This window comes from Eurytemora carolleeae, unplaced genomic scaffold (genome assembly GCF_000591075.1).
Source record: "Eurytemora carolleeae unplaced genomic scaffold, Eaff_2.0 scaffold1186, whole genome shotgun sequence".
In the NCBI taxonomy this organism is placed as follows: domain Eukaryota; kingdom Metazoa; phylum Arthropoda; class Copepoda; order Calanoida; family Temoridae; genus Eurytemora; species Eurytemora carolleeae.
The window spans coordinates 1-11,960 of record NW_019397178.1 but is presented as its reverse complement, the minus strand read 5'-3'; the positions used below and the strand labels follow the sequence as shown (position 1 = coordinate 11,960).

Genomic DNA, 11,960 nt, shown 5'->3' with positions numbered 1-11,960 from the left:
ATTTTATCTGTTAAATTAAAGAATATGGATGATTTATTTTCAAGCATTTTAAACGAACAGTTTCCCGCATTTCTAGTTAAATCTATATTGTAAGAACAAATGATGTTAATATTTTGATTTCTAAATGCTGTAATATTTTTAAAATTATAAAAGAACAGTTTGTTTTTATTTCCTATTTTGTTTATATTTTACCTTATAAAAAAAAATCTTGTTTTGTTTTATAAGTGCGTAAATACTTTTGAAATGGACATTGATATGAATTCCGGTAATTGTCTCAAAACCAGGATATGTTCCGAAAACGCGACATGAGCTGAAACCGGTTTCAAAATAGAGATATGTTCGAAAATGAAATCAAGAATCATCAAAAACTAATTCTCACACCTTAGTATTAGTTTAAAATTGACATTTATTGTTTCAATATATATATTCTTAGCCATTTTTTATAAATATATGGACTGTAATTTTGTTCTACTCGACTTGGATTTAAAGATATATACTCTTGAAAAAGATAACTTTGCAGATTTGGCCCATTTCTAACACTAAGTCTTAGAAATGGGCCAAGTGTTGGTTTTGAAACTGTTTAAAACTGTGATTTCTGTTAGATCAAATTATCTAAGATTCCTTAGGTTACTAAGACGACATTTGAAGAAATTAAAAGAAATCTGCGAATATATTTACATAAGTTAGGGAATTTTGGAACGAATAGATTTTATTCAACTATTGCTGTTTTTTCTCAATAATTTCTGAGAAGAAATTATTGCCAAAGAACCTGTCAAATCATTCGTTGGGATGTTTAGAAAGATGAAAATTTCCCTGTATGATAATTGAAGGACTGCAGTATGGATTTGGTGAATTATATTGACGTNCCAGTAATTGGTCCAATCTTCCGGAATTTTAATCCTATTTGATGGAACCTAAATAATAAGCAGATGGAATTGAGAATTTTTACTTTCGTTTGAAGCAGAATACTTTAGGCTTTTAGTAAGTAATTAAAGTTTGGGTCTTTTCCAGATTAAGTATGGTCACAGAGCAACAAGGGCACAGTGATTTAAAGGTCTCAAGCAAAAATTCATGAGAATTTTGCTAATTACTTCTTAAAAACCAAAGTGCTTTATAGTGCTAAAATGTACATGTAAAGGGCTATAGAAAAGCAGAAGGGAGTTAGAGCGGTAAAGGCAGCTAAATGAGAGGAGTTGAGTCTTTGCCACAAACTCTGCTTTTCAAACGTTGTAGAACTTTGATATTTCTATGATATCTGTTAGATCAAATAATCTAAGTTTGAAATAACAAAGATTTACGTCATCATGTTGCACAGATATAGGAATTTGAAAATTTGAGTGTGTGGCAAGGACTCAAATTAATCATACAGGAAGATAATGTTGTCCCTTGAGCTATAAAACTATTTAAATGGACACACTAACCTCAGAATATCCCGGAGCTTAGGTTGATTCAGACCAATTTCATCAGCCTTCTCTGCAATACTATCAGCAAGGTTGTACAGATCAGCAGTTATATTAACAGCTGATATAATCAGTATTATCATTGCTGCACTGGGTAACATGGAGCTCATACCAAACATGTCACCTAAAATATGTTGAACAAAATATTCTCACAGGAGAAAAATGTTGTACTGTCCCGTTATACAGTCCCATCTCCTAACCCCACTCTCACATCATGTCGTCTTTACCAGCCCAAATCCAAACCAAACAATTTCTCCGACTCTACCTCTCTACCCAGACAAAGGAAAAAGCAAGTTTATCTGGTTTTAATTAGAAATTCAAAACAATTTTGTGTTTCTCAATAGCTTTACAATTTAAGGAGTTGAGAATGAAAACAGGGAGGATTTTAATCTTACGGACAATTTACTTTGGCTTGACGCCCGCACCCCCCTTAAAAAATATTGTAAACCACTCCTGGATAAAAAAAAGATACCTGATATTGCAATAAACGAAGAGGTGATACTAAAGATTTGAACTGATGAAAAGAAGAAAATGGAAATAGGGGAGAGAACGCTTCTCAATTTTCCATACTCATCATACAGTTGTAGGAACCTTTCTAGTTCAATGCTTTTCAATTCAAGAATATTTTTTAAGTCCCTTCTTACATTTGTAATCCAGCCATAGGTCATCACTAATAATGTAAAATAATCTGCCATTGACAGACATATGAGAATACCGGAGCATATCAGAAAAACTGGCACGTTGGTTACAGAATCAAAATTTGTAAACGTTGCATAAAGGAGTAATATTCCACAATTGTAGAGAACCAAGGTAATAAACAATACTGTCCAAAACTTGTTTTTAAAAACAGTATTCCCATTGGATGTAGATGGAGAGATCCTGCCAGCTGACCATGCAATTAATACGGTCGAAGCACTCCCACCAATGAGACTGACTAGTCCAAATGAAAATACAGTCATCATGAGGAAATTTCCTTTTTTCTCCATTATATCTGTCATATTGAGAAACAAGAAGCCAGCAAGCGCAAGCACCCGTATAATATTCCAAGCAATAAATTTCCCGTTCTTTAGATTCATCAGAGCACCCCCTTTTGGGTTTTTTGCTAGGGGTAGAATTCCAGATAAGATTAAATATTTCATGATTGTTTGAAAATGCATGTCTGAAAGTAGAGATGGGCATCTGTTTTATGAACAAACTAAATTTTTCGTTAACGATTGTGTCATATAAAAAATTTGATGGACGAACGGCTTATATCGTTCAGAGAAATAAAAAGCGAAAAAACGAACAATTTCAAATAGTTCAAATGTTTTTGATCGTTCATGAACGATTTCTAAATCATGGATTTGAACGCACATATTTTCCAAAATATTTTGAAAAAAAAACTATTACTTTTTTACTAAACAAATGACTTGTTTAACAAACTTTTGAACGAAGGATTTTACAATCATTAAGTGAGAAAACGAATGAAATCATTTTTTTAACGATTAAAAATTCAAACGAAATCGGTTGTTCACGCATGATGAACGAAGGAAATGATAAAAAAGCCGAATATACCCTGCTCTACCTAAAAGGTGTTTACTCGGGTCTGGTTGAAATTAGAATGCGTAGAAAATTATTGTTTATATTGACTATGGAGTGCAATTGGTTTACAGCAACAGAGACCATGCTGCCATCCTTTAGGCTCGTTTAAACTAGTAATTTTTTAAATTTTCTAACCCACCCCCCCCCCCCCTCCCCCATTTGGTGAAAATGGAATCTTTTTATATATCAAGGGTCATTCAAAGTTATTATGACGGGTCAGAAACCATAATTAAAAACTTTTGAAAAAAACTATTTTTGGGAGAAAATGGAGAAAACTGCCCCATTTTTTACGCTTTTAAGCCTGTTTATGGGAAGTCTGTAGTATTTCTTTTTTTGGTGTAGCCATTTTGGCTTCGGGATTTATCAATTGTCAGACAGTAAATAGGAAATTGGAGAAAAATGCCCCATTTTTGACACTTTTTTACCTGTTTCAGGGAAGCCTTGGTGTAGCCGTAGCTTCGGAACTTATCAATTGTCAGACAGTAAGTAGGAAATTGAAAGATTTTTTATTCAATTTTGTGGATTTTTCATCCAATTAAGAACAAATGAAAAAATCGATTTTTAAAAATCGCTCTGTAGGTCAACCCGGACCGAAATATATTTTCAAAAAAATGTGGAACTAACTTTTCTTTTTTTCACTCTATAACATTTGGATCATTATCAAATTTAAAGTATAAGAATTACTTAGGGAATCACTACTTTTAGGTTCCTTCCCTCAAATTATCCTCCAATAGGAACAAGTAAAGTTCCTACCATCTAATTATCCTCCAATAGGAACAAGTAAAGTTCCTACCATCTAATTGTCCAACACTAGGAATGACTAATGCTTAAAATGCCTTTACTCTAATCGACTCCAATAGGAACCATTACTGCTAAAAGTTCTTACCATCCAATTATCTCCTTATGGTACAGTGCTGCTGAAAAGTTCCTTTCCTATTCCAATTATTGGAAATGTAATAATGGTTTTTATATTATAAAAATAATGATCAGGCTATTCAAAATGTGAAGCTATTCAAAACCGGAAATTATTTAAAATTGAAATTATTTGAAAGGTAAAACATGTATATTATATTTAAGGGATTGTAATCGTAATTTCAAGTGACTCACCGTGCAATTGCACTGAAACCTAGATAACTCTGAGAGTTATGTATCAAATGTAATTAGACACTATTCGAGGACCAGATAGGCAGGCTCTCTGCTGTTCCAAAAATGTGCTTGCAATAAACAGTCTTGACTTTAAAATGTTGCCACGCTACATGCCGCTTTGCCAGGGAGTAAGGAATAGAAGGGAGATACACCTGACGCGGTTCGCCCTGCCATATGATTGTACATGCTTTGCAAACGGGTACTCCATTTGAATAAGAATTGTCTGATGTACATTTACTGCGTATACAATAACCTATTCTGAATATTTCATAGACAAATGGAGTACCCGTCTGCAAAGCATGTATAATCATATGGTAGGGCGGGCCGCGTCAGTTGTATCTCCCTTCTTTTCCTTACTCCCTGCGCTCTGCACATGGAAGGTCACTTAGAATTACACCTACAGTCCCTTTAAATTGAAAAAAGTAATGCACACATTATAATACTTTATGGTACAAAGGATGCATCATATTCATTTTATTACAGTATTTTAGGTTTTTAACAATTTTCTTTTAATGCACTATAAAAGCAATTTTTTATTGCAGAATACGCAAATAATATTCAAAATAGTGGGCGGGGAAAATATAACGCTTACAATATAACCACCAAAAATATAATGACCTATGATATAACTGACAAAAAACAACAGACCAAAAATATAACCAATCAAAAATATAACCATTTTCGACCAAAAAAATAACGACAAAAACTATAACCAACCAAAAAAATAACCATTTTTTACCAAAAATATAACCATTTTCGACCAAAAATAAAACGACCAAAAATATAACGATCAAAAATATAACAGATCAAAAATATAACCAACCAAAAATATAAACATTTTCGACCAAAACTAGAACTTTTTTTTAACCAAAAATATAACCATTTTAGACCAAAAATATAACCATTTTACACCAAAAAATATAACTCTTCTTGACCAAAAATATAACAAATTATAGTTAAAAAAAGTTTTTGATCAAAACTATAATTTTTTTTCGATCAACATTATAACTTTTTTGGCTAAAAATAAAACTATTTTTTAGCCAAAAAACAATGTTTTACCAAAAATATTAACATTGTTTATAAAAAAATATAACTTTTTTGACCAAAAATAAAACCAATTTTCCACCATAAATAAATTTATTTTTTACTAAAAATATAATGACCAAAAACACGACAGACCAAAAATACAACCTTTTAAATTAGGTTTTATATGCCTTGTCAATGTATGCAAAGACTTTTCATGCATGTATACTTGTTGCATTCTGTGCATACGTAGGTTTTCTTCTTCATACTTTCTATTAGGTATGTATACAGTTAAAGTTTTAGTTGAGAAATAGTTACAGTTTTGTTTTTAAAATTGTTATATTTTTGGTTAAAATATATTTTTATTTTGGCTAAAAAAGGTTAAATTTTGGTTAAAAAAAGGTTATACTTTTGGTTAAGAAATGATTAATTTTTTGGTTAAAAACGGTTATATTTTTGGTTAAAAAATGGTTATATTTTAGGTAAAAAATGGTTAAATTTTTGAAAAAAAATTGGTTATATTAGAGTTATATTTTCCCCGCCCATCTTCAAAATTAGTTATGGAAAAAATTGTGTCAAAAAAAAACTGTTTTGACATTTTCTCTAATTATTCTTAATATCATTAATCAGGAGAATACAGAGTCTGCACTTCTTGCCGCAAACTCTAATTTTTATCTGGCAGAAATAAAAGTTTGATAAAAAAAAGATTTAATTATTAGATTAAAACATATTTAAATCTTGGATAATAATTTGATTTCTTTTTATTTTATTTCTTAATGTAAATATTAAATTTTGATTTTCAGAATTCAGAATTTTTGTTTACCTTTTTTAAGTTATGTTTTTTTGTGAATTATAAAAAGAAAATATTTTCTTTAAGTTCAATATTAATAAACAGCTTTATAATTACACAATCACAATTACATAATTTAACTATCAGATTACTTCTTTTTCGCTCCTATTTTCTTTTTCGCTCCAATTTATCTAAAAGATAAAATTTTAAGTAAATTGTATTTTAGTTTTTAAAGTCAGACTTTCCATTAGGGCACTTGGCGCTCTCGCTTTTTATAAAATTTTAGCATCATTCAAATGTTATATTATTTGCTAGTTGGAACCATTTTTTTATTCGTACATTATAAACGATGAAAACAACAGTTTAATATTTTTCTGTTTATTTTGGTGGATTTAAGAAAAAATTAACTTTAACCCATATCCCTTCTCAGGGCTTAGTGGTATTGTTTTGTTTTTTACGTTTTTAGAACAGAAATACTACTTAGCCAAATTTTTGTGACGCTATGATCTAGTTTGGGAACCTGGCTTTGCTTGGAAACCAAACTTTTCCCATAAAAGTCCTCCCATATTCAGCAATATCAAGCTAAAGAACGTTCCCGTGGGTTTACCGAGTTTTCCTATCAAATTTGAGGCAAAGCGGTCAAGGGGTTCATGAGTTATGATTAACAAACAGAGATTACTAATTCATCATATATATATTGCAAAGAATTGTAACTACTGACGATCGTCATGATAGACGTGAAACATTATGTTGAGTATAATTCTTTTTTTAATAAAAATGTGAAGTTAAAAACTGAAATATATTTATAAAAACTGAAAAAGTTGAAAATACTATATATATGTATATGGATATTTATATATATGTATATAGATATTTATATTTATATATATATTTATAAATATGAACGTGTATTACCTCACTATAATGTTGAATCAGATATCATCTACTTTGTTAAATCTTCTGAAGCTTTCATGTCTTTAAAATGGGTTCAATTTATTATTTCTTGCTTATTGCTTATTTTATCTAAATGTACTCATTTTATCTAACTATGGTAAGACCCATAAAACTTTGGAATACAGAGACAAAATTTATGTTTGTGAATTTGATGCTGTCATATTAAGCAATTTGTTGTACTAAACTAAATATTTGGGTCTGTGTATAAGACAAAAGTTTAAAAGTTGGATGATTCAAACCAGGCAAGATTGCCTGACTAGTCTTCATCGTGCCGGCTCGTCCAGTGTACACAGCATAGTGCTTGTCGTGCCGGGCCATCCAGTTCAAAGCATTGTTCTTGACTTGTTGTGCTGGCCCGTCCAGTGTACTTAGCATAGTGGTTGACTTGTCGTGCCGGCCCGTCCAGTGTACTTAGCATAGTGGTTGACTTGTCGTGCCGGCCCGTCCAGTGTACTTAGCATAGTGGTTGACTTGTCGTGCAGGCCTGTCGAGTGTACACAGCAAAGTGATTTGACTTGTTGACAGTTGGTGCGTTTCATGTTTATCGGACTTCTTAAAATCATATCAGCTACCTTCCTATTTCATATTTAGAGTCCCTACTATACAGGGTTACCCACAAAGGATGAGACTGTAAAGACGACCAAAAGCTCTTATAAATTGACGATTTGAAGCTTGACATTTTTTGTACTTTCAAATAAGTATTTTAATAAGCCAGTTTTGGCCTGCAAGGAATCCTGAATATTGGAAAAGGGACTAAACAAATTCTGTACAGTCGTCTCTGAAGTCTCATCCTTTGTGGGTAACCCTGTATATATTTTCTTGTGTTTACTTTTTTCCCCTTTTTTGTCAATAAATTTGTGTAAACCTACTTAATTCAATTAGTTCAAGACTCATTATTACTATTATTATGCAATTATGGATTTTACATTTAATTATGTTGAATTATCCATGTCTCAGACATTTTAGTCTCCGACCTAATTTCTAAAAAAGTTATTTCTCTCCTTTCCAAATTTTTTCATTTTACATTTATTTTACGTTATTATTATTATTATCATTATTATTATTATTATTATTATTATTATCATTATTTAAATAAAATCAGAATATGCATTTAAGAAGATAAAATCCTTTACACATAATATTGAGCCCCTGTGCCCCCCCCCCCTAGCTGTAGGTGCTAGAACTTATACATATACTTTAATTTCAACATTTTTGAACATTTCGAACAAATTTCAGTCTTTGGCACAAGTCCGCGTAACAGAATTCCTAGTTTGACATATTGAACCTAAAGAACACTAGGTTGTACTTTGTAAGGATGGGGAATAGCAAATTTTAATTTATGGCAAAGACTCAATTGTTCCTTTTCGAAAAATTTTCCACCAATTGAAGGTTTACAGTTTCAACATTGAGGAATGTTTCAGTTTAAAGTTTTTTTTTTTTTGGCTTGGTTGAGTTCGTAAAGGAATTGAGTCTTTGCCACAAACTATGATTTTTTAATTCGTATATCTTTGCAACCCTATGTAGAAAATCTTAGATATTTCAAACTATGAATTCTGATATATCAAGAAATCTAAGTTTGAAATTTAACAAGCTTACAACATCAGATTGCAAAGATATAGGGATTGGAAACTTTAAGTTTGTGACAAAGACTCATTTTCTTTGTTATCTTAGGGTTTTAAAAATGTTAAGTGATATCCTAAGAAAAACTCTTCTAAAAAATCTAAAATCCATTTTTTTTTTAAAAACCAATTAATTTTTTTCAAGTTTCTGTTTGGTATCTGGTGTTCTAACATTTCAAAATATGAAATGAAAAGATAAATTTTCTTTTACTTTCAATATTTATCAATATCAATTTTCAACCAAGCCGAAATGGAAAACTATAAAAAAGCCGTAACTTCTTCAATTTCAGTGCTTCAAACTGTTGATTGATGTCCGCCGATCGAACATGTAGATTTCGAAAATGGAAATTTTGATCTATGATGACACTCTAAACTTTGTTACATTGATAAAACTACTTGTACATATACCTGTACATTGATATATATAGCTACATTGATAAAACTACCTGTACATACCTGTACATTGATACATGTCTGTACATTGATACAGCTAGCTTTACATATATCTGTACATTAATATAACAAGCTGTAGATATACCTTTAGAATATTATGGCCAGCTGTACATATACATCTACATAAATATGCCTAGCTGTACATAAACATTTACATTAATATAGCCTGTACAGTGTACATATACCTTTACATTAATACTGCTAGCTCTGTAATGTACATTGATACTGCTAGATACATAAACATATCTACATAAATATAGCCAGCTGTACATATCTGTACATTGATACAGCTAGCTGTACATATACCTGTACAGAAATGGATGTAATTGATTGATTTGAATCGGTGCTTGATCTATCTGTCAGCTCAATATCAACCTGAAATCATTTAATTAAATTTCATAAATCTTATTTTTGTGGTAACCCAGGAGAAGTCTTTGATATTTCAAACTTAGATTGTTTCATGTTACAGAATGCTTATGTTTAAAATATCTACTGTCCACGACATCCTCTTGTTAAAATATAGGAATTAGAAAATTCATTTGTGGCAAAAATGCATTTTTTAAGAAATTTAACAATTATTGTAAAAAATGAATTTGTATTAAGAAAAATCTGTGAAGGTAGATTTTAACTGGATTTAAAAAAGAGCTAAATGTCTGATTCACAATATTACCCGTTAAACTTTATCTGATTCACAATAGTGCCCGTTAAACTTTATCTGATTCACAATAGTACCCGTTAAACTTTATCTGATTCACAATAGTGCCCGTTAAACTTTATCTGATTCACAATAGTACCCGTTAAACTTTATCTGATTCACAATAGTACTCGTTATCTGATCATGGCTAAGGGAGATATTATTGTTTATTTTTTTAAACAAAATAGTGAAACCAGTTCTCTTTGGGCGGAATTTGTAAAAAAGAATAGATGCATCAGTGTTCGTTTAGTATCCGAGGAGGTTAGAAGCATTAAATTTGATAATTTTGATAATTCATATAATAGTTTTCTATGAGCAGAATATTTCATTGATTTTTTAATGTAAAAGATGGATCCCATGTCAGGATGCGTACACTTCTGAAATAACTTTCCTTGCATTACATCCTTGGGTACCGTTGTGAATCGTTATTGGAACTGGTTAAATGGAGGATCACTCGAAAATGTGTGGACATTCCCTTTAAAGAAACCTTTTCTGTCCCTTCTGATGATACAACAAGCTTTAATGTCCATCGTCTTCTGCTGCTCGAAGTGTCAGATCTACAAAAGTGTAAAAATAATTATCAAAATTTTGAAAATATTTTTCTTTTATTTTGTGTAAAAAAACAAGTGCTTATTGATGCGTATATATACATGATTTTACAAAACAGCGCTACAGAGTCCAAGCCTGTTGTAATTACATCTAGGCTTTTAGGGCGCTTCGCACCCATCTTCTATTTCAAAAGTGAACATTTTCTCTTTGCATGCATTGTAATACAAAAGATATTTCGCGGATTTTATAAAAAAAAATCGTGGATTTTCAAAATTTTTAATAATTGAATTTTGTTAGAGACAAATTTTTGAAATTAGATCATCCATAAACGGGTCACGCCGCACGCGAGGTTCCACAAAAAATTAGGTCCGATCGGTTCAGCCGTTTTGACGTTTATTGGATACAAACAAATAGAGATACAAAGGATCGCCATTTCATAATGATTTTTTTCCTAATTGACCATCGCCAAAATGATTATGATTTTAACATGGTCTTCGTCGGCCAATTAAATTCAGAAATCATCGAAACTAAAACGTTTTCATCGAGTGAGAAGATATAGATACAATGTATTTAAATTTGAATTAGATATAATTTTACAGTTTAGATGAAATTATTTATTTTATCAGTTAAACATCCCTTTCCCCCGCATCCAGCCATTTTGTATTTTGTCAAACAGCTATTTTTGAAAATTAATTAAATTTCAAGTGACCCGCCGTTTATAAAGTGGCTGTCACTGGTTCGATTCACAACAGTATTATCATTAAACTTTTGTTTGATCAACGACGACTGAGAAATTCGTATTTTAACTCTAAAAATCCAGTACACACTTATGCCCAGACTATATTATCGTACAATGTGAAAATACAGATAATTATTTTTCAAAAATTCGAATATATACAGTTACAATAAAGTTATTTCCCCTATCTACAAATGGAGAAACCCCTTGAAATAACGTATACATTATCTTTAAGTATACCTGGTCGATCCCATATGTAGAGTACCAGGTGTTAATGAATTAAATCTAATTAAAAATCGATAAAAAAAATTAATAATGAAAACATTGGAAAAAAAATTGCTAATTTATATCAATTTAACACTAAGAAGAGCTTACAAAATGCTATCAACACCGCTCCATTTAAAGTACATGTACAGGCCCGAATATAAGTAGCTAGTGCAAGCTGTACAGTACAAATATGAGGCAAAACGGGGCAGTGCACCAAATGAATGATCGCCTTCAATTATGTGAAAAACCAGTGAAACATTTAAGTAAAGGTCTTTTATTTGAAAAGTTGTTGAGGATTTAAACTGTTTCATGTTTCAGAAATATAAAATACAAAACTAGACACATTGCTCTTGCTAAATAAGGAAATTACCAAAGAGAATAGAATATATATTAGAGTGGAATTTAGACAATCCCTCGGTACGAATTATGTCAGTCCCTTTCAGCCTGAAAGGGAGTTCAAACCATGTAAATGTTCACAAACTATATGCTGTAGAGTTCATTGATACAGTATGATCCCTAGACTATCCATTTCAATTTCGAATTTTTTAAAGCTGTTAAATAAACTTTAAAAAATGAATTAGTTGAATAAAAACCATCATTTGATTTATCGTTATAACGGAAAATTATCGTTTGTAAAGTGAAAGGCACAGAGTCTATGTGAAATGATCATTGGTCAATTATGAAACCA

General features: G+C 30.9%; 2 protein-coding genes across 2 annotated transcripts; both read right to left on the bottom strand.

Annotated features, from left to right (window-relative positions):
* Positions 1 to 853: 853 nt before the first annotated feature.
* On the bottom strand, positions 854 to 2,681 carry LOC111712539 (uncharacterized). The gene is made up of 3 exons (XM_023487185.1): positions 1,933 to 2,681; positions 1,422 to 1,584; positions 854 to 914 (listed from the first exon to the last, which is right to left on the bottom strand). The coding sequence occupies exons 1-3, from the start codon at positions 2,615 to 2,617 to the stop codon at positions 854 to 856; spliced, it is 909 nt and encodes a 302-aa protein (XP_023342953.1). The 5' UTR covers positions 2,618 to 2,681.
* A 6,431-nt stretch (positions 2,682 to 9,112) lies between these two features.
* Positions 9,113 to 11,290, bottom strand: LOC111712544 (uncharacterized; the record flags this gene model as incomplete). The annotated part of the gene is given in 3 exon segments (XM_023487190.1): positions 9,113 to 9,401; positions 10,208 to 10,277; positions 11,246 to 11,290. Coding segments are annotated over 3 exon segments (244 nt in total), but the record flags the coding sequence as incomplete, so codon positions are not given.
* Positions 11,291 to 11,960: the final 670 nt, after the last annotated feature.